General features: G+C 41.7%; 2 protein-coding genes across 4 annotated transcripts; both read left to right on the top strand.

The window, feature by feature from the left end:
* Positions 1–3599: 3599 nt before the first annotated feature.
* LOC119731176 (cytochrome P450 2J3-like) lies at positions 3600–10199 on the top strand. Its single transcript, XM_038204241.1, has 7 exons — positions 3600–3635; positions 3717–4122; positions 4577–4983; positions 5681–5920; positions 7038–7227; positions 7612–7749; positions 8914–10199. Exons 2-7 carry the CDS (start codon positions 3741–3743, stop codon positions 9090–9092), a joined length of 1536 nt encoding a protein of 511 aa, XP_038060169.1. The 5' UTR covers positions 3600–3635; positions 3717–3740; the 3' UTR covers positions 9093–10199.
* Positions 10200–13100: 2901 nt separating this feature from the next.
* Positions 13101–23555, top strand: LOC119731177 (erlin-2-B-like). 3 transcript variants are annotated; one of them, XM_038204242.1, is made up of 12 exons: positions 13101–13207; positions 14103–14232; positions 14989–15011; positions 15779–15859; positions 16214–16260; positions 16904–16965; positions 18152–18277; positions 19035–19108; positions 19811–19869; positions 20460–20721; positions 22177–22320; positions 22843–23555. In XM_038204242.1, the coding sequence occupies exons 2-12, from the start codon at positions 14148–14150 to the stop codon at positions 22858–22860; spliced, it is 981 nt and encodes a 326-aa protein (XP_038060170.1). In that variant the 5' UTR covers positions 13101–13207; positions 14103–14147; the 3' UTR covers positions 22861–23555. The 3 variants fall into 3 exon arrangements, with proteins under 3 accessions (XP_038060170.1, XP_038060171.1, XP_038060173.1); XM_038204243.1 differs by lacking the exon at positions 13101–13207 and adding an exon at positions 13220–13295; XM_038204245.1 differs by lacking the exon at positions 13101–13207 and adding an exon at positions 13485–13565.
* The last annotated feature ends 1587 nt before the right edge of the window (positions 23556–25142 follow it).

The following is a 25142-nucleotide window of genomic DNA, read 5'->3' on the forward strand; positions in this document are numbered from 1 at the left end:
ACGTAACACGATTTATTTTAATTTATCTGTTACAATCTTAACAAGACACCATGCAGTATCACATTTCATATTAATATTAACAAATTGGAAAGGAAATTAATATTTTCGATGGTCTACACAATAGGCCGGATTTAGCCTATTCATTGGCGTTATGAAGCAATCCTATACGATAGCACTACCCGGTTTACATTCAGGTGACTCAGTGCAATAGGTGCAATAAAAAAAAAAAGAACAGTAAGGCCAAAAAAAAAGTCTCCGGTTTCTGGTATGGAGCTTGTCCAAAAAGTGGTGCGGCGACGCGGCTTTTTTTTTTTTTTTACCTGACTTTTTTTTTTTTTACCTGACTTTTTTGCTTCAAATGTCGGCTGGTGACTGCAAATGGTGCCCAACTAAACTTAGTGCAAATATATGGGAGTCCAGAGAGGCCACATAAAGCTTATTCTCGATCATAACCCCATCTAAAAACACGTTGAAATTGCGCAGCAGCAGAATTCCAGTCAGACCAGTGAGTTTGGCGGTTTTGAGGCATCATCTTTCATTGAAAAAAAAACTTTTTCATTTTGCCGACGCGCATTGCTACGGCGACGCGCGCGCATACCAGAAACCGGAGACTTTTTTTTGGCCTAAGCTCCTTGAAGTCGAAAATTACAATACAATCCATCTTGATATGAGTGGTTCATCATTTTCATATCTAGCGTTTAACCGCGCGAATTTCGAACGGTGCTGGAACGTAGGTGAAGCCTTCGATACCCTTTATGGATGATCGAGGCGCCCCCATCGGCAGTTGGAAAGTGAACCGCTGGAAGAGGTTGGTGACGAACAGGAACATCTCCATCCTGGCCAGCCCCTCGCCAAGACAACTCCGTTGACCTTTGACACGAGAAGGCAAAAAGATGGACAATCAGAAAAACGACGGTGTTAAATATCTCGCGTCGACAAAAGTAATATCAAGACAACATGCAGTATCATATGTTTTACAATCTTAATTTTGTAAAACTCAACTAAGGTTACAAAACTTCTTAATGAAACGAAAGCATAGCGTTTAAAAATTGGGTTCTCTCGTTATGCAAAAGTGTCCCTCAAATAAAAACTTCGGTTTCCCCTTTGCGTGTTAATAAGATGTGAACCTTCTCGAGATGAAAAAACTCGGGCCAGGCGGAAGGCTTTTCTGTTGGCCTCAGCGCAACCTCAGGACCACCAGGAAAATCAGCAAGAAGACGCCGGCAGACTTGAGATCGAGAGCGCCGGTGATCGAGCGAAGAAGAACCAGCTTGAGCAGATTCACCTCACGACACTATTTAGATAAACCACGACGACTGAACAAACAGTTCCACAACTTGTATACGCCATATTCAAATTCATGTATTTACCCCACCCTCACATTGCAAAGTCTACTTCACTTCGTCACAGGATGAACGCATGTATAAAGCATGAAGTTTAGCACTTGAGTCTCGACCATTGAAAATATTCGGCGATGTCATTCATTCCTTTCGCCGTTGCCATGGATCGACCAATAAGGATCGAAGGTTCAAGTTTTCTCAAAGATAAAGTACTTTGGTTGCTATGCGTTCTCCTTCCAATTATATCGCACAAGTCATGATGGGAACCGATATGGCGCAGCAACTTTTCGTGCCCATGGAAACGGGGTTGGATCGGATGATCATAATGACAATATAGAGGAGACGACTAACAAGGCTTCACTAAGTTTTACAAATATTGCCGATACCTTTCAACTACTTCCCAATATAATGTGTTCCGTTAAACAGTCAGGCATGGACTTTGGAACCACAAGCGCGCATGCGCGTGTAACCTATATGCCCTTTGCACTCTTCCGCCATATTGAGCATGCAGAACCTCGATCTCAACCTCGTCCCCAGTGCTTACTTTATTTCCAACCGCGTTTCCAGTAGTAAACCCTGGATAAGAAACTTTCTTCCTGTATCCTGATTGGATACCGCAATTGGCTAGTTATGGATTTTTATCGTGTACTTGGTGCTATATATTCACAACGTGCAGTACGTGTTTTCGCGATCATTCGTCCACGCCTTCTCGAAAATACTAATTTCCTTTCCAATTTGCTCATATTAATATGAAATATGATACTGCATGTTGTCTTGATAAGATCGTAATAGTTTGATTTCAAAAATCGTATTTTCGTAACTCACGCCGTGCTCGCGCTGCTACGAATTGACTCTGTTTTTACCCCAGACACCGCATACAAAAACAAACGCTAATGTGTAACGCATATCCAGGCACCAGACTGTTGCTCATTTGCATACGTGTGCAAAAATCTTGCACATGCAAATGATCCAATACCAGGGTGAGAGAGCAGGTAGTGATGGGCGCGTACTGTTCGACACCCTAGGGACGAGGTTGCCGCTTCAGTAATTCCCGTGTCGGGGCTCAGAGATTCTCACATATACACAACAGGGATCACTGAACCGGCTATAATTGTTGTGTAAAGTTGCTAGATCGAGGCTCTGCATGCCTATGGCGGAGCGTGCAAAGGGCGAATTGGGCTCTTGTCCGCCAAGTCGAGCAAAATGCACGAAAAGGGGACACACGTTAGACACGTACCTGTAGAAGGGATTTAACTCTGTAGGAAGATCTCGCCAAGTGGAGGTGCGCGTAAACGGCGTTGCGTTCGCCACGTTCTCGCGCATTATTTGTATCTTTCCTCCAGCACGTGACTCTCCATGCAAGTCCACGCGTGTGGACGCGCTGCTGCCGATCTATTATTTTATTCTATATCTATGTATGGGCCCAACCACTGATCTCTATATTAGCTATCCAGTCTTTATATAGAGATCAGTGGGCCCAACACGCCAACAATGCGCGCACCCGCCTGACCCCTCCGGCGCTGCATTGGAAATTGTATAATTTCTTTGTTCTTGTGTACTAAGGTTTTAGAGTTTGAAATTGTAGTTTCAAAATAATCGGGTTTTCTTACCATAATTAATTTCCTGGGCTAAAATGCGGACTTAATATCCCTTACATTAAATAGGCCCTACTCCAATTTGCCACAGATTATGATCGACACACCTCGGAAATTCCTAGTTTTGAGTAAAATCCATAAGTGTAACTATTTCGTGATAACCTTTATTCACAAATAAAAAATGGTCTGAGGAGACGTGAACAATCTTTCGTTCCCATTATGCACACGTCTCCACAGGGTACCGTGTATCAGATAAGAGTATATGCCAGCTGGGGCCAATTTCATAGAGCTGCTTAAGCACAAAATTTGCTTAAGCACAAAAACGTCTTGCTTAATAAAATCAGGTTACCAGCCAAAACTCCATGCGATTGTTATGCTAAGTAAACAACAGCTAAATACCAGTCACAAGCAATGTACATCACATGGAGTTTTGGCCGGTAACCTAATTTTACTAAGCAATGTTTTTTCGTGCTTAAGCAAATTTTCTGCTTAAGCAGCTCTATGAAATTGGGCCCAGGTCTTGATTTGTAATTGGCTGCATGCAATGCTCTGCAAAGTGGCGAAAGGTACATGTATATCAACGACTTTACCGTACGCCATGGCCGTGAACTCTAAACTAGTTTCTTCAAACAATAGGGTTTTTTTGTTTGTGTGTTCCGACCTACCTGTACGTGCAGACACGTGAAGTAGACTTTGCAACGTGAGTGTGTAGTTGAATAATGGTGTACAAAAGGTCAATGTTGTGGAACTGTATGTTCATTTATCGTGGTTTGCTTAACAGAATCGTGAGGTGAATTGGATAGCGATGGCTGGTCAGAATTCAGCTGCTTTTTCTTCGCTCACCGGCGCTCTCGATCTCAAGTCTGCCGGCGTCTTCTTGCTGATTTTCCTGGTGGTCTTGTGGTTGTTCCGAGGCCGACAGAAGAACCTTCCGCCGGGGCCGTGGCGATGGCCCCTGCTGGGGAACCTTCCCGCGATGGTCCGGTCCAAGAAGCATGCCCACGAAGTGGTAGCGGAGTGGAGCCGGCAGTACGGCGGTGTCATGTCGGTCGGGACGTTTCTCGGTAGGTCTCCTGTCGTTGTCATCAGCGAAATCGATGCAGCCAAGGAGGTATTTCTGAAACCAGGGGTTCGACTCATGGACAGATCAACTTTGCCACTGGCAAAATACATCGCACCTCTTGAAGGTAGGATATAGTCACATAAATTGAATCTAGTCGATCAGAAACTGGAAACTTGACTTCCTTTCTTTTCTTTTTGGTTGGTGAAGCAATTTTTTTTATCCTGGCTGAAGGCTTCGTGATATTGCGTCGTGTTCGTTCTTTTAACATGGAACCCATGACGGGGAACTTGGTGCTTGTGTTCTTGGGCAAGACACTTTACTACGATTGCCTCTCTTCACCCAGGGGTAAACATTTTGGGGGTACATTAATATGAAGGTAGAGACTAAATGGCGCTGATTTCGAGCTGCTACAAAAGAAAATGGTCTCATCGCCTGATGAACAGGGGTAATAAAAATTTAATGAAACGCGTAAGACCTTTGGTATGTAAAGTGCTACGTCACAACACGACATTCTTATCTGACAAACAGTTCATCACGTTTGTTATTACCAAAGTTTTTTTTTTTTTTTTTTTTTACAGGAAGTTTGATGTGGGCCAAAGGCGAGACCGCCAGGGCACAAAGGAAGTTCGGCCTCGGCGCCTTTCGAAAATTCGGAGTCGGCAAGAAGAGCCTGGAGCACAAGATCAACGAGGAGGCTCGATACCTGGTGGAGGGAATCGAAAATGAAAAGAATCGATCGTTCGATCCCAACCTTAACATCCACAAAGCAGTGTCGAACATCATCTGCACCGTCTGCTTTGGGTACCGTTTCGATTACGACGACCCGAAATTCAAAAAGTTGCTGCGCAGTGTGCAGGTGACATTCGCAAGTACGGGCGTCGATGCGCTGGCAAATATATTCCCGGTGCTCATTCAAACTCCTCTCTACTCCAAAATGCAGGCAGGTCGGCGCTTTATACAAGACCACATCAACGAAGTTATTCAGGTAAACGCTTTCTCTGAAATTCCTATTGCTGATTTCTGGTAATCTTGGTTCTTAGTTGGTTCTTCTCCTGAATACTCCGCGTGGGAGTTTAAACAGGAGGCCAGGAACACCGGGGCAAACCCATTCTATAAAGTGTCACTGGGTTATTTACGCACATTGCATTACACAACATACGGGACCTACGGCAATTCACGATGCATCCGAAGGACGGAGCATGTTAAGTGCCTTGCTTAAGGGCACAATCCACCCCGCGGGCTCGAACCCACGCCACTGTTGCCTCTGAAACACCAGAGCATTAGTCCTGTGCTCTTAACCGCTAGGCCATCACACTTTAAGAAACCAAGGATTCCCTCAAAAGCTATATATAGCCACTAATTAGCTCGCAAGACTGCAGAAACATGTAAGGGAGGAGACAGTGAGAAGAGGTTACAGTTTTAGAGGTGGGAGGAAAATCCCACCAAAATATTCCGGGGAAATCCCATGGAATCAGGTGGGACTGAAAACCCAATCCATAATTATATTGACCCAGGCAGGATTCGAACCCGGGTCACATCGGTGGAGGGCGAGGGGAGTACCACTATACGCCAACATGACTCCCATAAATGAAACCTGTTGACAAATTAGCCCCTGCTAATCGTCTCAGAAAAATCGGGACTGCTCATACAAGAGTTTCCTTTATCTCATCATAAATCTCTAGGAACACCAGGAGTCTTATGATCCTAACGATTTCCGGGACATCATCGATATGTACATCGGAGAGATCAAGGAGCGAGAGCGGAGCGGTGCCTCAGAGGGTACGGGTGACAGCGAAGCTTTCGCCCATCATCACATCTGGCGCTTCGTCTTTGACATGTTCGGCGCGGGGACGGACACAGCATCGCACACGATCCTGTGGCTGATTTCCTGCTTACTGAACTACCCCGAAATACAAGAAAAGGTAACAACACAGACAGAATATTCACACGATGCATACTCATGTACAAACTCTGGAATTTGCTCGTTTCGTCCACTCACAAACATTACGTCCATACTACAGCGGTGTAGTACTCGTCATCGGTACTCGTTCTCGAGTAATACTCGAGTACTTTATATTTTGGAGTACTCGTACTCGAATGTCCAAGTACTCGTAGTCGAAATGACGGCACTCGTATACTCGATCATCAAAGTACTCGTACTCGAATAGCAGTACTCGGGGGAAATGGTATAGCTGGACTTACCTATTTTTATCGATAAAGTTTCAGTGTGAAATGGTTGATTGGTTTATGGAGAAATCGAAGTTTCCTAATTTTCCTCTGTGCACGTCCGGAGAAACACATTCAGCAGCTAGCCGTGAGTGGTTTGTCAGGGCCTGGGCCAAATACGCACAATGAACCGTAAGGCCGTATTCGGAAGTACAAGTACTCGTACTCGGAGACCTGTACTTGTACTCGGAAGTACATGTACTCGTGCTCGTAATCGGAAGTACAAGTACTCGTACTCGAAGACCTGTACTTGTACTTGGAGTACAAGTACTCGTACTACATCAAGCTGTTCCGTATTTTTGTGTAAATTTCCAAGGGTGGTCGGCCGACCACCGTTGAAAAAACCTAACAATTTGTTTAACTATACTGCTCCAAATGTACCATTTTTTTCAGTGCAAATTTTGTTTGCTATTGGTTACATGTTCATGAACGGGTGCAGGCCAGCTAGACTCTTACACTTACTTTACAATTTTCCAGCATCTATAAATTGATCAATTTCATCTTTAGTGGAGTCAGGGAGCCAGACTATTTGAACATATTTGCTTTTCTTGGTTTTTCCAGCATTTTCAAACACAAAACTTCAAACTTGTCAGTGTAACAACATTTGACCTATTATACTAAGCCCTCGAATAGTCCATTTCTGAAAATTACAGCAAAAGTTAATAATGTACATTCCCTTTAATGAGAGGGTATTATTGGGTAAACTCGTGCATGTCTATGTATTTTAGAAACAACCCGTTCGCCAATGTCACCGACTACACAACTTCCTACCATATTTATAGACTCACACAATACCCATTGCGTGCATTTCAGATGCAGAGAGAGATCAGTGAGGTGGTTGGAGGTGACCGGCAACCATCTTGTGAGGACCGTCCCAGCATGCCCTACACCAACGCGGTCCTGAACGAGATACAGCGCTGGCGACCGGTTGCGCCCTTCACTCTACCCTACGAGACGACTCAAGAAATACAGCTGAAAGGCTACACCATCCCAAAAGGAAGAAGTAAGTCGTAAGAAAAAAACAAAACGTCTCTCATATACTGTTTCCGCGTTAAATTTAAGTGCCATTTCTAAGGGCGCTGGTAGGCCTACGACTAATTTCGTCTATGAGAATTGTTTTAGTTTTACTGAAATAACACTAACTGTTTTGTGATCTGGACACAACTTTAAAATGATGGTTTCCTTCATTATTCCGTAACTTGAAACGTACCTGAGTGATTTGAATGATTCTTGTAAAAAGGAAACTTAATGTCTGGCTTTCATATCCTAGATTGTGAAAGTGCTACGGGCAACACTTCATTCAAAATTGGTCCTACCATTAGGGTTTCAGTTTGTTTTAACTCACCTTGTATGAATATGGCTTTCTCTACCTCATATCAAACAACAGCGGTGATTATTCATCTGTGGGCAATGATGAACGACCCCAGGGTTTGGGATTGTCCGGAGGAGTTCAACCCTGACCGCTTTCTGAGCGAAGACGGCACGAAACTCATCCAACACGAAAGGTTCAATCCCTTCTCAGTCGGTAAGTTGGCGAACCACACAATGTCGGAGACCCCAGATTTCAAAAATTATTCACAAAGTTTCTTCGGACCAATCAAGATTTTAGGCCATTAGGGAAAGGAATTAACAGAAAGAAACAAAGCCAGAGTACACTATGGGCTCCGTGCGTCAGGCAAGATGGCGTCGGTCGGTCACCCCCAACTGTAATTTCTTGGGCGGTGAGGTGAACGGAGCGGATAACCTATGATCAGGGCGGGCAAACGCAACTGTGCAACTTTGATTCATAATTTACGATTACGAATTATACATTTACAACACATCACACGTCCCCCTTATTTGTTTACTCCACAATATCATGTAGACGTTAATTCGCTAAATATGCACGCATGCGCCTGAAGTTTACGGAAGCACTTCTGAGGCCATAATAGGCAAGTTCGCGCAAGAACTATTGTTGACCATTTGTTAACCATAGTTCAACTATTGTTAGCCCGAACTCTGTCTAGTCGACAGGGTTGACTACGCTAGTCGACTATTTGGAACCAGTCTACTGGGCCTGGTTGCACCGCTGGTTACCAATACCCGCGCGCATTCATAACGTACAGCAGGGAGCCAGGATCCAGAAGTTTTGGATGACATTTTGACCAGCATTTGGTTAGAGACGTTTGCACGTTGCTATTAGTGCGCAGACGTAAGGTACGTCACAAATCAATCACTAATGGTCCTTGCCCGAACTTGGCCATAACTGAACGATTGCGACGCCATTTTGGGCAATTCAAATAGACTTGAATTTAAGGTTAATGGCCGCAAGTTATTATACTTCGTTTTTTCAAAATTTTCATTCTTCTCATCATGCTTCAATCGATTCCGATGTTTATTACCTAGTTTAAGTTGGCAGGGCGCCCTTATTCGCTAGATAATTAAAGGTAAATCAAGGACGACATAATTATGTTGGTCATCTTTTTTTTCTTCTCTGCAGCCTGAACACCTGAGAGAGATCTGAGTAATTGTAAAAAAAAAATTGAAGTATGGGGATTTATCACTGGTGTCTATAGGAATTGATTTGCTTGGTTGCCCCCATTTAGGTCTGGAACCGCCAGCCGAATATTGTCATAGTGGATTTTTTTCGAGATGACTTCTTCTTAAGCTTTCTGATTGTCGATCTTTTTTTTGCCTTCTCGTGTCAAAGGTCGACGGAGCTGTCTGGGCGAGGGGCTGGCCAGGATGGAGCTGTTCCTGTTCGTCACCAACCTGTTCCAGAGGTTCACTTTCAAGCTGCCGTTGGGGGCGCCCAAACCTTCCATGAGGGGTGTCCCCAGCTTCCTTTACTCACCAGATCGGTTCGAAGTGTGCGCGGTTAAACGCTAGCAGCCTCGACTCCATGGGCGCATGCGCGTTCCTTGCAGTAACTAAGATCGCGCAAGGCATGATGGGAAACAACATGGCACAGCAAGATCGTACCCATGGGGAACGAGGTTGAAACGCTAGATACTAAAAATTGGATACTGGGCATAGATTGAATTGTAATGTTCGACTTCACAGAGTTAAATTTGGTATTTAGGGTTTTTTGCTGGAGCCTGGTCCCAATAACTTGCCATTCTGCATTGCACCTATCGCACAGATTGAGTCACTTGCCTGTGATCTGGGCAGTGTTATCGTATAGGATTACTTCACAGTTGCGTAAAGCAGAGGCAGACTTTCAGTGGAATGTTTTTGCACTTTTCTCTGACCAGCTTTCTAAAGCTTTCCCTTGTCATTACAAGACCTGAGACCTGGCAGCGAAGTCGGGACGCCAGACGGAAGTAGGGACCGTCTGCCACATAGGAAAGCGCACATGTAAACAAAGCGTGACGTCATTAGGTCTCAGGCAGAAGCCAACACATTTTTTCACAAGGATTGGTTATAATACAAACGAGTGGGTTGTACACATTATTGTTGATAAGGGTAAAGATTTATTTGCGAAAAGTTTTAGTAGGTTTAGTTTTTATAGCCAGAATATAATTTTACAGTTCGCTTTTAAAATTGACTGAGATGTTTTATTTAACTTATAAGTTATAGCTATTGAGTGCAAACTCACGTATTTGGTGAAGTAGGTAGGCTTATAAGCTTTGAGCTTTTTAAATGCTGAGCATTACATTATTTTATCAAGTCTTAAATTGTTTGCTTTTACGGTTTTCTTAAATTCTGCATTTGGGGAGTATGTTTTAGCTGCAGAAGCTAAACATCGGAATTAGAGTAAAAACGCGACGGTGTTTGTTCTTGTAACTGCGTAATTTGGTTAATATACGAATACATTGAGCAAACTTATTTACTTGAAGTTACATTGCATGCATTTAAGAAGTGACAATTATTGTAGGTCATTTAGTAAAATGATTCAAAATTTGTGATCTTCAATAATTTTAAACGACGAACTTTGGAACTTGACGCAACTGGTATTGACGAAACAATTGAGGGCGCTGTATCAATATGGCGCCATTTCAGGGTATAGACCTTTCTCAACCTCGTCCCCAGTGCTTACTTTATTTCCAACTGCGTTTCCAATAGTAAACCCTGGATATGAAACTTTCTTCCTGTATCCTGATTGGATACCGCAATTGGCTAGTAATGGATTTTTATCGTGTACTTGGTGTTATATATTCACAACGTGCAGTACGTGTTTTTGCGATCATTCGTCCACGCCTTCTCGAAAATACTAATTTCCTTTCCCAAGTTGCTCATATTAATATGAAATATGATACTGCATGTTATCTCGATAAGATCGTAACAGTTTGATTTCAAAAATCGTGTTTTCGTAACTCACGCCGTGCTCGCGCTGCTACGAGTTGACTCTGTTTTTACCCCAGACACCGCATACAAAAACAAACGCTAATGTGTAACGCATATCCAGGCACCAGACTGTTCCTCATTTGCATACGTGTGCATAAAATCTTGCACATGCAAATGATCCAATACCAGGGTGAGAGAGCAGGTAGTGGTGGGCGCGTACTGCTCGACACCCTGGGGACGAGGTTGAGACCTTTCTGCGCTTGGTTGGCAAACTGCATTGTTGCCAACCAGGGCCTGCAAAACTATGGAAGGTCAACTTAACTCAATTTTACAAAGCTTCTTCATTAAACGAAATTTGTCTGGTGTTTGTACCCGAAAGTGGTGAATGTAGTTAGTTCAAGAACACCTATACGGGAAACTTCATTTTAACATTTCATTGCGTAAACATTCAATAGTGTTTAGCAATACATCTAGCTGTTCCGTAATTTTTAAATAAATTATCATCGGCTGTCCAATTTTGGTACACCAATCTATCTGCTGATTACATGTTTTTCTTGCAGTCCAGATCCTGCAATTCACAATTCAGTGCGCCGGCCAGAGTTTGCCATGGGAAGTCCATTTTTCAAGTTTACGGTCGACAAAACTTGACCCATAACTTAGCTAATTTGTTAGAGATTGTGGCATAGCGTTCTGCCGCCTGACAAAAAAAAACACCATATTAGAAAAGGGCAAATAGTATACATGAATCATACGATTACGAAACTACTGACCGGAAACTGAATTCACAGCCGGTCCCCGCGCAGCGCGAATTTACCATCGCCACAATTAACGGGGACTTTTCGTGGCAAATTCTTGGTGGCGCACTGCCCCCGGTGCGGGATTTCGAGCATTTCGAGCGATGATTGGCTGCAGCTTTTATTATATGTCTATGATTGGCTGCCGAACGCAAACTTTGCGGGCCGCGCCAAATTATTGTCGAATGGCAAACATGCTGATATGCCACGTGCTCGTTAACACAATCAGTAATGTGGGTCTTAATAATGTCCCTACCGGCGAATATAGTCTGAATATCACCCGTTATCCAATCAAGCCAGTCTCCGTTTAAATATGTCAAAGCATGCACATTTCGGAGTCGACTTTATTCGTGACGTCATTTCATCCCCCTCCCCCCCCCCCAAAAAAAAATCGCGTTGCATAGAACAACTTATCATCAACATACTGCCAAGAAATGTCATGACTAAAGGTCAAAGGGCTTTGGAATTATGGCTAATTAAACATTCATATGCACGAATTGTAATTTTGCTCTGTGTACACTGCGTATGGGAAAATTCAGTTAATTCACCGCGCGTACGCGTAGCGCCGGAAAAAAAATCGCTGCGTGGCCGTGGCAACCCTTGGTCCGATTTTTATGTTTTTGGTATCAAAAGATGCGCAAAGCTCGAGGCTAAAAAGTCATAATAATAATAATAATAATCGGCATTTAAGAACGCCCTTTTTAGTAAATTAAATCACGGCGCTTACAGTATTATTATTACCCCTGATCATTGGGCCAATTAAACATTCCAAATACAATCTCAGCTCCCTGGGGAGTATACAGCTCGATGCTGCCTGTTAGGCGCAAGCAAGCTAAATCAATCACATAACCATCTCTGCCTTCACAGGTACCCATTTACTCCTGGGTGGAGAGAAGCAATGAGTGACAAAGTGCCTTGCCCAAGGGCACACGCACCATAACCCCGGGCTGGACTCGAACCCACAACCTGCAGAATTACCCGCAGACCACGAATTCAATGCCCTTAACCACGAGGCCAGGGCGCTCCATAACAGCTCGCGTCGCGGAGAAAAAAATTCAGAACTGTCGAGGAAACGTCGGATTCCACCCCAGGCCCCTTTACGGTTAGGAGGTAAAATCTGGAGATATTAAGAGAGATCCTTAACCCTGTTACGAACTCTCGAATATAACAGCTCAATCCGGGTTTTACCTTTAAAGAGGTTTCACGGCATATACCAATCAGGACGGTATGCCCTCAATGCTTCTTGCTTTTATAGAATATTTTGTGGGCCGCGCCACGAATGAAAGTTTTTAAAATGAAGGATGGAAGCCGTGATCAGGACTGCGACATTGTGTTTCTGTAAAATTTGGATGGAATATGCCCCTCCATGGTTTGCTCTGTTTTGCAATGGAAATTAGACATCAGTGCGATGGGGTTCATGACTTAATTCTTTTTTGAATAGGGGTGATTATCTTTGGATGAAATTTCTGCCAAAAGTCATCGGACTACCTCAAAGCAAGTGAACAGAAAATGAAAGATGATAAAATGAGCTTTAATTTAATGCGCGCCTCAGACACCTTGGAGAGTTGTGAGAACATTGTATTTTTCCTGACCCGTACAAATTTTATCATTTAGATAATGGCCAAAGGTAACCGCTAGAGGGCGCTACTTCCGTTACATTCATTTGGTGCAGCAAAACAAAATATTCACTAAATATTTCCAATCTTGCGAATGAAAAGCAACAATTTACAAAATTTTCATTTATGATGGAAGGATATCAATACTTTATGATAAAAAATAGGCTTTTTGTCCAAATAGAAACTTTATTAGTAATTTGAACTGTGGCCAAGGGTAGCCAAAGCATTTTTTTTACGGGAACAGTTTGCTGTAAACACCGCTTAATTGCACTGTAATTTCACGTGTACAAGACTATAGACTATCCAGGTAGGTTTTTTTTTTTTTAGGTTTTACTTTTACGTCGAGAACTGGTGCTTGATGAGAAATTCCATGCAACACTTGACATAAACAAAACGTACAGTTTAGCTTAAACAAGCAGTTTAAATCTAACGTTACTGTGTTCACACAGTGCAGGCATATTCAAAGCTGCTTCAGGACAGGTGCTGTGCTGGCGGTAACCCGTCATGCCCGTTGCATGTCGTTGACGTTGCAAGGGCGGACCCATAGCACATTTGAAAGGGGGGGGGGCTACAATAAATTTTGGTGCCCCAAAAAGTGGGTTTAAAAAACTACAGCGCGTGGTTCGGGGCCCAGTCAATGAGAGTCAAGCCTTAAAGTTAAACAGGTTGTGTATAAAAATTTATTGGGTAATCCTTACTTTTAGGACCCCTTTCCTATATAACTTATAAGGTTAAAAGACTCACCAAAACAGCTGACTATGACACTCAAAAGTGACATTCTGATATTTATTGACACATTTGAACATTTGGCAATGACACCTCTTGAATATCAGCAGGTTTAATTTTGTAGAAAGAGGGCAGGGTTTTGATTTATGAGGGGTTAAAGACGACGATGACAAACAGAAAATAAATTTAAAAAGCAAGATGGCGAACTGCAAAAAAAGGTAGGAAAGTCACATTTTCTTTGAAAGTGCTTTCAAAATTATAACTAACATGAGTTTGTCTGAAGAAAAAAGACTTCTTTAGCCTGCAAAAGTCACTTTGGTACTGGACAGTCATCTGCAAAAGTCAGTTTTGAACAGAACTCGTACAAACATGACAAAATAGAGGTGTCCTAAAAGTAAGGATTACCATTTATTGTTTGTACTATAGTATTAAGTTCAATCTTTGATTTGAAAAACATTGAATTTTCTCTTTTGTAGTTTCCAATTTTGCAGTCCGTATTGAAGCCCACAGTTTTGGACACCATGGCAAACATCATTCCATTCCTGGCTGGATTTGTCGCGATAGCTGCCATCATGATGAACTTTGCTCTGCATAAAATTGAAGAAGGTATGAAACACTAGACCAAAGAATACGTGCAAGGCCAAGTAAAACTATAAACCAGTTTGTTATCCAGCATTTTAGGATTTCGATTTCAAATCAAAAGTTGCTAAAGCATGCTATAAATTGGGCCTGAATTCAGGGTCGGAAACCGTTCTCACTGAGCTGATTGCAGCTATGCGATGTCACGCTCTGATCTGACGAATTACAGCAACTGTGCGGGTACACGTACATTGTGTCAACGCTTGTGCGCGCCTCACCGGGTAAAAAAAACAAGAAATACTAGCAAAAATTTAAAACGATGCATCTCGTTGGAAAGGCCTTCTTTCGTTGATTTCTTCAAACTGACAGCTTGCCAGAAATAATAGGCCTACTTTCACAGCAAGTTTAGTTCCCTTACTATCTTTCAACCAAGTATGTTTTACAACAATAATTACGTCAGTTACTTTTTGGATAGCTGCAAATGATGGACTGCTAAGTTGGAAATCATTCCCATTCTCTGCAATACTGTCTTAAGTTCTTAGTCAGTGTTGAAAAGTCATATATGATTTTTTTTTCTCTTAAAAACGTATCTAAAATGTCTCTTTTCACAATTTTAGAATATTACAATTTAATATGGGGTTCTTAAAAATGTATCTAAAATGTCTCTTTTCACAATTTCCCAATTAACAAGCAAATACCGTGTGAGAAATTTACAAGACTTTGGTGAGTTATCCTAAATTTCTGAAATTCTGATATATTTTATATCTTTTTTTTTCTTTTCAGGTCATATTGCAGTTTACTACAGGGTAAGAATGTCATTAACCGTAACTCCTTTTGGCCATGGACCATCCTCAATCCTTCAAAATCCTCCAATTGCCACCATGTAAAACTTGAATTCAGCCTCAATCCTCCAAAATCATCTGTTACTTTTCAATTAGTTCAGTGGAGGGGTGACCATTGCCTCAATCCTTCAAAATTCTCCAACAATCACTGTTAATGGGTTGAGGCAGTGCCAATGACATTCAGAAGCAGTGCGGATGATATCGAACATAATGCAGCTTTCATTGAGCTTTTTCTGCCGGGAATGACATCACATTTTTGCTCATGAATATGGAAATTGGCATTAGCATAAAAACAAAGACACCAAAATACCCTCAAATGGTAAAACGCAAATTGAAAATAAGCTTAACTGTGACACAATGGTTGCATTTTCAAGGATTGAAATTGACCAGTTTACATCGGAGAACGTGTATACACGCAAAAGTTTTGCGATATTCGGAACGGATGATGGATAAGCACGCAACGAGCGAAGCCGAAAATATCTGTCTGCGACCCACTCGCAGCGAGCGTGCCCGGAAATATCAGGGTGTGCCACCCGCAGATGACGACCTGAACCCGTCCGGCATCGAGGTTCATAAAAACAATCTCGCGCCTAGGTCCGGTCAATGTCAAAAATAATCCCGGCGGAAACTGGTTAAAAAACAAGTACATTGCATGGGCCCTTTCAGCTCAGCCAAACTTCCAGTAACCAGAAACTAATGTGCTTGTTTCATGGCGTTGTCTTCTTTCTTAGGGTGGTGCTTTACTGACCTCGACGTCCGGCCCAGGCTTTCATTTTATGTTCCCGTTCCTCACTTCATACAGAACAGTTCAGGTAAGTTCGTAAAAAAAAAAAAAAGGCCAGGCAAGCCTATTACATGTTAAAGCTGGTCTCAGAGTGCAAACAAAAATCCATTTAATTGAATCAGAATGGCTGTTCACTGGAATCTGTCCATGACTGTTACGGGGTAACCCTATATGATAGGACTGCCCGGGTCGCTACACCAGCCAACAATACAACGTCGTTTTCCCAGTGCTTTTCTTGTAATATGGTTTCTTGACCCTACTTCAGATGAAACAGAGCAGTTTTTTTTTTATGTTTGCAAATGCTGTATATTACCTTTATTAGTGTATTTTCCAACTGTCTAAATTTGCCAACATTGTAAATTCTCTCTTGCACGGATTACAGATTACGCTGCAGTCAGACGAAGTGAAGAACGTGCCTTGTGGAACAAGGTATTTACGTAACAATGTTGACTCATACAAAACCCTAAATTCAAACCCCTCAAATTCTAACAAATGGTTTTTCTAGTATTTTGATGGATTTGAGATCTACAGGGTGAGTCAAAAAACCGAAAACCCAAATGTCGGGACTATTGTTTTTAGTGTAGCACTTTGAAAATCTAGGATATAAAAGCCTGATTCATAAGCTTTCTCTGAGTACAAGAATCATTCAAATCACTCGTGTACTTTTCAAGTTACGGAATTTTAAACACCACCACCGTTTTAAAGTTCTGTCCACGGATCACAAAAAGGTGTGCGTTCTTTCAGCAAAATAAAAACAATTCACACACATCCATATGTGATTTTGTTTTTGTTTTGTTGAAAGAACACTTACCTTTTTGTGATCTGTGGACAGAACTTTAAAACGGTGGTTGCGTTTAAAAAAATGCAACTTGAAAAGTACACGAGCGATTCGAATGATTCTTGTACTAAAAGAAAGCCTGTGAATTCGGCTTTCGTATCCTAGATTTTGAAAGGGCTACATGCAGAACTTCACTAAAACAATGGTCCCGACATGTGGGTTTTGCTTTTTTTTTTACTCACCCTGTATTTCTATCCTCCAAATGCTTATGCTGTTTTTTTTCCCGTTCCCCAGCGGAGGTGTCATGATTTACTTCGACAGGATAGAAGTTGTCAATATCCTTTCAGCAAGTGACGGTGAGTTTCCCATCAAAATACAAATTTCTAGAAAGAGAAAACCTTCTTTTTTTTTTGCATTTGCAACTGGATCCCAGAAAAACGAATCTCTAAAGAAAGTCTTTCACATAAAATTTCTCACACCGAGTTGGATTCAGTTAACCCTTTCCTCACCATGGGCGACTTTTGTCGACAAGGAAGTGCCCCCTGCTGGTTCCCATGGGCGACTTTAGTCGACCAGGAAACCACACACAGATATATTCACTACTTTTCAGAAAGCTGGCATGTTGATATGTTTGGCCGCCCATACATCAACCATATACCAGCTGAAAGAGTGTTTTCGGATCGTTCTAATGGTGTAGTTTAATGGTGTAGAATTCGTACAATATTTGTTGCCGAAACCTCATGTTTCACAGACTACACAGACTACACAGGCATGAGGGATTAGCCTGTTTCGACGTCACCCAGAGGCGAGTCGAAGCAATCTTGATGCCTTAAACCCGTCAGCCGTGCCCGTGCACAAAAACAGCTAGTGCGTGATATCACGGCCTCCGGCGCGAAATGGTTAAAGGGAATGTACATCATTGGCTTTTGCTGTAATTTTCAGAAATGAACTATTTGAGGGGTTAGTATAATAGATCAAATATTGTTACACTGACATGTTTGAAGTTTTGTGTTCACAAATGCTGGAAAAACTAAGAAAAACAAAAATGTTCAAGTAGTCTGGTTCCTTGACTCCACTAAAAATAAAATGGACCAATTTATAAATGCCAGAAAATTGTAAGGTAAGGAAACCAGTCTAGCTGGCCTGCACCCGTTCATGAACATGTAACTAATAGCAAACAAAATTTGGACTGAAAAAAGTGTAAAGTTGGAGCAGTAGTTGAAAAATAGTTAGGTTTTTCCAACGGTGGTCGGCCGACCACCGTTGGAAATGTATACAAAAATACAATTTTCTTGAAAATGACTTCATACCTGCTGCCATAATTTTACAGGATGATTTAGACTGTCATTTACCAACATCCTAGTAAGGTATTTCGTAAAAACTTGGTAGTTTTATTTTTCGATGTTTGCAAATGTTGTATATTCCCTTTAAGCACTGCTAAAAAACTTTAAGCGCGCAAATCGTACCATTTGAAAGTCACTCATTTTCAGAATTCAAGAAATGTGGTATTGAAATGTTACCCCTGTGAAATTTTGTTTGCAGTTCACAGCATGGTGAAAAACTACACCGCCGATTACGATAAAACTCTCATATTTAACAAAGTTCACCACGAACTGAACCAGTTCTGCAGCGCACACAATCTCCAAGAGGTCTACATTGAACTTTTTGGTAAGTAAACAATTATGTGTTTGAAAAGCGTTTTTGGTTTTAGGAATGATAATTATGCAGTGACCATATGTATGGCATAATACAGGGTGTCCCCAAAACAACTTGTGCAAGCAGATATCCTTTAATTTCTCAAAAACTACTTAACAAGAGAATTTCATCTTGATGGAGCATATTAATTATACTCTTGTGTATAATCAGTGAAAATGCCTTGGAAATCCGTTCATGCAAACCAGAGATCTAGCAGATTGTAGAAGGCTATGGGTTTTTCACCCATTCCAATGGGATTTACACAGTTAGTGATATCAGTGCATCAGATTGTCACGGGCCTTTTCACTCTGATGTAAATTTAGTTAACTGTGTAAATCCCATCCCATTGGAATGGGTGAAAAACCCATAGCCTTTTACAATCTGTTAGATCTCTGGTTTGCATGAACGGATTTCCATGGCATTTTCACTGATTATACACAAGAGTATAAATATGCGCCATTAAGATCAAATACTAATGTTAAGTAGTTTTTGAGAAATTAAAGGCTATATCTGCTTGCACAACTTTTTTGGGGGGACACATTCTTACATCAACGGTGAACAGCGCCACCTAGTGCTGCATTTTGTCCAGTCCTTGCCCTTTCCAGCAACCTCTTTTATTGCCAAATTTTAAACACTTCTTCGGAATTTGTTTTTAGCTATGTTATTGCCGTTGCACAATTTGGAGAGAGAAATTATATCACATCTTGCTTTTTCTTAATTTTTTCTTCAGACCAGATTGATGAGAATCTCAAGAAGGCTCTTCAGGCCGACCTGACCGTAATGGCGCCAGGCCTTTACATCCAGGTATAAACTCCGTTCGCAAACAATAGAGGGCGCTTCATAACCACTCGCGAAAGCTCTATGCAAGACACACCCTGTGTGCGCGTCCAGTCTGCCCAGGTTTGGCGCAAAGTACACAATAGTTTTACTTTTAGTCTAAATGTGCACAAACTGATATCATCATGTGTTCAAGAGTAACCGTGGTAGGATGGCATGGTCCAGTGGTTATGGTGTTTGACTCATGTACGGTGGTATGTGGGTTCGAACCCTCCCAGAAACATGGTGTTTGTGCCCTTGGGCTAGACACTTAACTACAATTGCCTCTCTCCACCCAGGAGTATGAATGGGTACCTGTGAGGGTAGAGGACCGAATGTGTGCTGATATCGGCTGACGCGTGGTCTCGTGGCCTGATGAATGGGGGAATAAGGCCATGAGACACGTTTTTGCAGCAGCTCGAGATCAGCGCAATCTGGTACCGATTTATACTCCTGGGTGGAGAGAGGCAATTGTAGTAAAGTGTCTTGCCCAAGAGCACAAGCGCCACGTTCCCCGTCAGGATTCGAGCCCACGTGCCACGGCACACCAGTCGAACACTGTAACCATTGGACCACAGCGCTCCACATTTTGAACAAATCTTTAATTGTCTTTCTCTCTCTAAATCCATGATTTGTAAAAATCTCTTCAAAGTCGTCATCTCATATCATGTTTTTTTTTTCTTCATGCAGGCCGTCCGTGTCACAAAACCCAAAATTCCTGAATCCATACGCAAGAACTACGAATTGATGTGAGTACAAATTTGAAAGGTTTTTAGAGAAGTCTGATCTTCAAAAAGGCAAAGACAATTGTTTTGAAAATGTGCATGCTTGTAGAGATGCATGTTAAGTACACGTGATGAAAAGTGTTTTGCTCCATCGGACTAAGTGTTTCGTAATTGTCATCATCAATGTCTCATGCTTCATGATTGAGCATATTTTTCAGGAAATGAAGAATGGAAAACAAAAGATTTTGGCTACCATTGTAAAAAAATATTGACATTTTTCAAAATGCTGCAGAACCTATTTTATGAAGATTACTTCTTTCATGTGGGCGTTATTAGATGCCTCTATCAATTACAATATAAGTCAAGTTCCAGGGCTTCGTTTAGTAGTTCATCAGGATAAGAATGACCCCCACCTTGCTTCACAAAATAGGCTCTAGAACAAAAACTACTGGACCGAATCGGGCGATCTCGGTTTCATTTTTTTTCTAAAAAGATTCTCCATGCATTGGTATATGTGGTTTGAGTCTCAGGCTAGTGGAAGTATGAGGTTCCTTTCTTTTTTTTGGCCACCCTGTATAGCGCATCTACCAACTATTTACTTCTTTTTTTTGCAGGGAGAATGAAAAGACGAAACTCCTGATCGCTCAGCAGCACCAGAAGGTCGTGGAAAAAGAGGCGGAGACCGAGCGCAAGAAGGCGGTGATCGAGGCGGAGAAACAGGCCGAGGTCGCCCGCATCCACTTCGACCAGAAGATCATGGAGAAGGAGAGCATGAAGAAGATCTCGGAGATTGAGGACGCCACCCACCTGGCGAAGGAAAAGGCGAAGACAGACGCGGAGTTCTACAAGTCACATAAAGAGGCAGAATCTAACCAGGTGAGGAGATGCTCGGGGGCACCTCGCTGAGAGACAGTCGCAGACACATACAAGTTGTGTTTTACATACTCTTTAGGACAAGGCATTGTCTTTCCCTTTGTCCCTGTAATATAACACTCTCCCATAGACTAAGCACATAGAGTTCTACAAGTCGTAGAAGGCGGCAGAATCCAACCAGGTGAGGAGATGCTGGGGGGGAACTCACCGAGAGGCTGAGTCAGTCATAGAACCACACAATTTATGTTTTACATAACCCCTGAGGACAAGGCATTGTCTTTCCCTTTGTCCCTGTAATATAACACTCTCCCATAGACTAAGCACATAGAGTTCTACAAGTCGCAGAAGGAGGCAGAATCCAACCAGGTGATAAGACGCTCGGGGGGAACTCACTGAGAGGCAGAGTCAGTCGCAGACACACACAAGTTGTGTTTTACATAACGCACGAGGACAAGGCATTGTCTTTCCCTTTGTCCCTGTAATATAACACTCTCCCATAGACTAAGCACATAGAGTTCTGCAAGTCGTAGAAGGAGGCAGAATCCAACCAGGTGATCAGACGCTCGGGGGGAACTCACTGAGAGGCAGAGTCAGTCGCAGACACACACACAAGTTGTGTTTTACATAACGCAGGTGGACAAGGCATTGTCTTTTCTAGGGGGGGACTAGACACCATTTGACTTATATGCATAATGTGCACATGTACGTGTTGGTCCATGGCGGTTTTAGGTAACCTTATTACACTTAACATAATGTTTAGTTCAGTCTGACATTGACATTAACTTTTGTTCATAATTAGTGTAATCTGCCGTCTAAAATACGAACATTCAATACAAAAACTAGCCACCTGAACATCGCGGGATCCACAGAAATTGTTCGTAACAGCGATCGTTCGGTATAGCGATTTTAAGCTGCTGGTGCTCCGGTACTCACTTTTAAGTGCCCTTCAGAACTTCACCCTGCACGCCCTGGTAGTTACTGAAAGACGACAATGAACACATGCCGACTATTGAATTATTTCATTAATTACTCACTTTTTGGGCTTACTACCTGCAGCAATGGGTGGCTTTCCCCTTCTATTCCTTGGGGAAATAATAGCCACTTGTCGCTTTTTTGTTGACATTTTTCAACAACAATGTTCGGTATGTTTTGTACACAAAAAATCAGAAACCAAGGACGATATGCGGTATAGCTGAATGTTCGCTATAGTGGTGTTTTGTATAGCGACGTTCCGCTGTACAGGCAACAAGCAGCTGCTACATCAGGTGTAATCAAATAACGTTTTCTCCGTAAATATAAGACCTCATTCGTTGATTGCCATTACCGGGAAATATTTAACAAAACTCTCAATTTTGGATGGACAAATATCTACCTTTAACCACACACTTACCCCCTGATTTTACCCTACATTTTACATTTTTCTCATCAGAATGTTTTATGTTTTTTTTTTCATTTCAGATCAAACTCACGCCCGAGTATCTGGAGGTTCTGAGATTCCAAGCCATCGCTAACAACAACAAGATCTACTTTGGCAGCGACATTCCAAGCATGTTCTTCACTGACGAACCGGCCACCAAGAAAGTCTCCACAACTGCTCGTCAGGTAAGCGCTTCAACGTCCATTCGGCAGATCGGTGAAGTGACGTAGAATTTATAAAAAATTTCTTGAAAAACGTGTCGTCGTTTTATCTGAAATTTTGTCAGGAAAGGGTCTCTCATGAATTATTTCAAACTTTCGTAGCGCCGCAGTTTTTTTTTTAGCACTGGATTTTTCCTTAGATTTAGTTTTGAAAAAGGATTTTTTTTCCCCCCTCGTTTGGTCTGAAATATTTGTCCTTCTAGACTAGACTGGAGGACTTGTGAGCTAGACGTTGTTGTGGTTTGATACGCGATAACCCGCTGCCGCGAGAGGGCGCTATCACGACCAACTAATATCCACGAACCGTCGGAACAACGTCTAGGCCAATTCGTACTGGTTGTGTAATTACTTGTGATTGAACATGTAGACTGATAATTGGCGTACTTGTGTTGGTATTGACATCAACATTGCAAATGTGCTATGCATTTGCATTTAGCTGTAAATGTGATGATTAACCATTCCCACAATTTTTTCTTTTTATAACAGGAACCGAAAGTCCTCTGAAAAGTCTCATCAACCTCCGCCACGCTTACTGGAAGTAAGCCAACATTACCAGGTCCCAATTTAACGGCGCGACTATTAAGCATGGAAAATCCCCTAAGCACAGAAAGTGTATGCTTAGCACAAAAAAAAAACGGTTACCGGCCAACATTACATGCATTGGCTATTGCTGGTGGCTGGTACTCCCCTGATATTTGCTAAACAATTTTTTCGACTTAGCATGTCTGTAAAATTGGGCCCTGATAACTTCCTGAGATACACCTTAAATTTTAATTTTTTTTCGGAACGTAATCACTTTGTTTTCATTCTTTTTGTACAATTTTTACCATTTACAATTTTTGAAAGGCTACTTTTTCTTTAAACTCCCTTTTTGCTCAACCCCAACTCTGCTTGTTCCAACAATTAGCATTTTCCTGGGTAGCGCTGCCGATATTACCGAGACTGGATTTGATTCGTCTTGTCGATAGAGACTGCCACTGCCGCGGCAACTCAGCCGCGTTTGTCACGGGACTGGCTGCAACATAGGGGAATAAAATTACAAGTTCAGTCTTTAGCCAAGACTAGCAAAACACTATAGCAGTGTTCAAAGTTTTAGGGCCAATTACAAAGTTTTAAATTTAACTTTACAAAAAATTCTTGCAAAGAAATTGTCACCAGGTAATAAAAATTGCCCACTTCTTTGTTGGTATAAAATTTAATTTTATAATTAATGTGCAAACGTTACGATTCAGGTGTTTTTTTTCAATGTAAAATTTGGCAGTAGAAGGAGGCTTACAAAATTAGTTTATTGAAAAAGTAAAATTTAAGGTTGCATGGAGCGTTTACATTTGTTATCTTAAAAGCAAATTTGAATCTGAGATGTAGATCAGTCGACCATTATTCACAGAATTGTCACATTATTCGACAAAAAAAAAAATTCTCCCGTAGAATTGGTAGAATTTATCAACAGGGATTACAAACAAATATTTCTTTAACCAGTCCATGTCAGATGACATGTATACACGCAAAGGTTTTGTGGTATTCGGAACGGATGACGGATAAACACGCAGGGAGCGAGGCCTGAAATATCTGTCAGCGACCCGCTTGCAGCGAGCGAGGCCGGAAATCTCAGGGTGTGCTACCCGCAGATGACGGCCTGAACCCATCTGGCATCGAGGTTCGTGAAAAACAATCCCGTGTCTGGGTCCGGTCAATGTCAAAATAATCCTGGCGCGAAGTGGTTAATTAAGAAAGAGATTTTCGGATGTTCCAGGAAAAGTAGCTAAAAAAATATATGAAATATGTAGTCGGCTTTAATGTGTAAATTTTGATATTTGCTTTTCAAAAGTTTATTACTTTATTTCCTTTACTGTAATTTTTTCTTTTTCAATTTTCATCCTTTTCCCATCCCACCCCTACTCTGTAGTCGAACCCGGGTACGTGATTACTGTACACTCACGAGGCCCCCTTCAATGGAGAAACCATTGTGCTTGCTATTGTACAAAGCAACTGTCGAGACAGATTGTCTGAACAATAGCTAGCACAATGCTTGCACCATTAAAGGGGGCCTTTGTGATACAGGGTGAGTAAAAAAATCGGAACCCAAACCCACAGAAATATATTTCATATTAAGAAAAACATGTACTGTAGCACCAAAAATAATTAACTAATCACGGTCAACGCAGCTTGGAAATATTGTCCAATTACACGATATACAAACGGACGCGGAATGCACAAAACATGAGACAAACAAAGCTTAACGTACACAAATTCCATAGGGTTGTCTAAGGGGCGTGGCTAACTCGCAAACGGCAATAGGTCAATTATGCCTGGTAAGCCAATTTAATAACTACTTTTAGATGAAAAAATTACTTCAGTTGCTCAATCCGTTCAAATTGTATCACCATTTAAGCAAAATGACCCAAAAATCTGTTAAGTCCAAAATGCGATTTCAAGAATTGTCGTTACAATTGTCTTCAAACATCACCAGCGAAAAAACCTCAGTTTAAAGGTTAAAAATATTCAACAAAGTCCTTTTGCAGGCCCGTCTTTTTAACAAAAAATGGATTTTACAAATCCTATTGTCGACCAATGGATTATAAAGATATTGTGTACTACAGTTGTTGAAACAAGTATTCTGTGTCATTTTTGTTGTTGTTTCAAACAGTCAGAACACACAATCAATTGTGTTTTTGGACAAAACTGATTTTAGGGTTACTTAGTGATAAAATTGTAACGTGTAGAACAATTGATATAATTTTCTCACTGTAAAGTATTTTAATAAATTGGCTTATCTTCAAGCAAAC

Source organism: Patiria miniata, unplaced genomic scaffold (assembly GCF_015706575.1).
Source record: "Patiria miniata isolate m_02_andy unplaced genomic scaffold, ASM1570657v1 HiC_scaffold_23, whole genome shotgun sequence".
Taxonomy (NCBI): Eukaryota; Metazoa; Echinodermata; class Asteroidea; order Valvatida; family Asterinidae; genus Patiria; species Patiria miniata.

Coding starts and splice junctions, on each gene's coding strand:
- LOC119731176 (XM_038204241.1), top strand. CDS start 3,741: ATGGCTGGTCAGAATTCAGCTGCTTTTTCTTCGCTCACCGGCGCTCTC. Junction 4,123..4,576: donor ATACATCGCACCTCTTGAAG/GTAGGATATAGT, acceptor TTTTTTTTACAG/GAAGTTTGATGTGGGCCAAA. Junction 4,984..5,680: donor ACATCAACGAAGTTATTCAG/GTAAACGCTTTC, acceptor ATAAATCTCTAG/GAACACCAGGAGTCTTATGA.
- LOC119731177 (XM_038204242.1), top strand. CDS start 14,148: ATGGCAAACATCATTCCATTCCTGGCTGGATTTGTCGCGATAGCTGCC. Junction 19,870..20,459: donor CGCAAGAACTACGAATTGAT/GTGAGTACAAAT, acceptor TTTTTTTTGCAG/GGAGAATGAAAAGACGAAAC. Junction 20,722..22,176: donor AAGAGGCAGAATCTAACCAG/GTGAGGAGATGC, acceptor TTTTCATTTCAG/ATCAAACTCACGCCCGAGTA.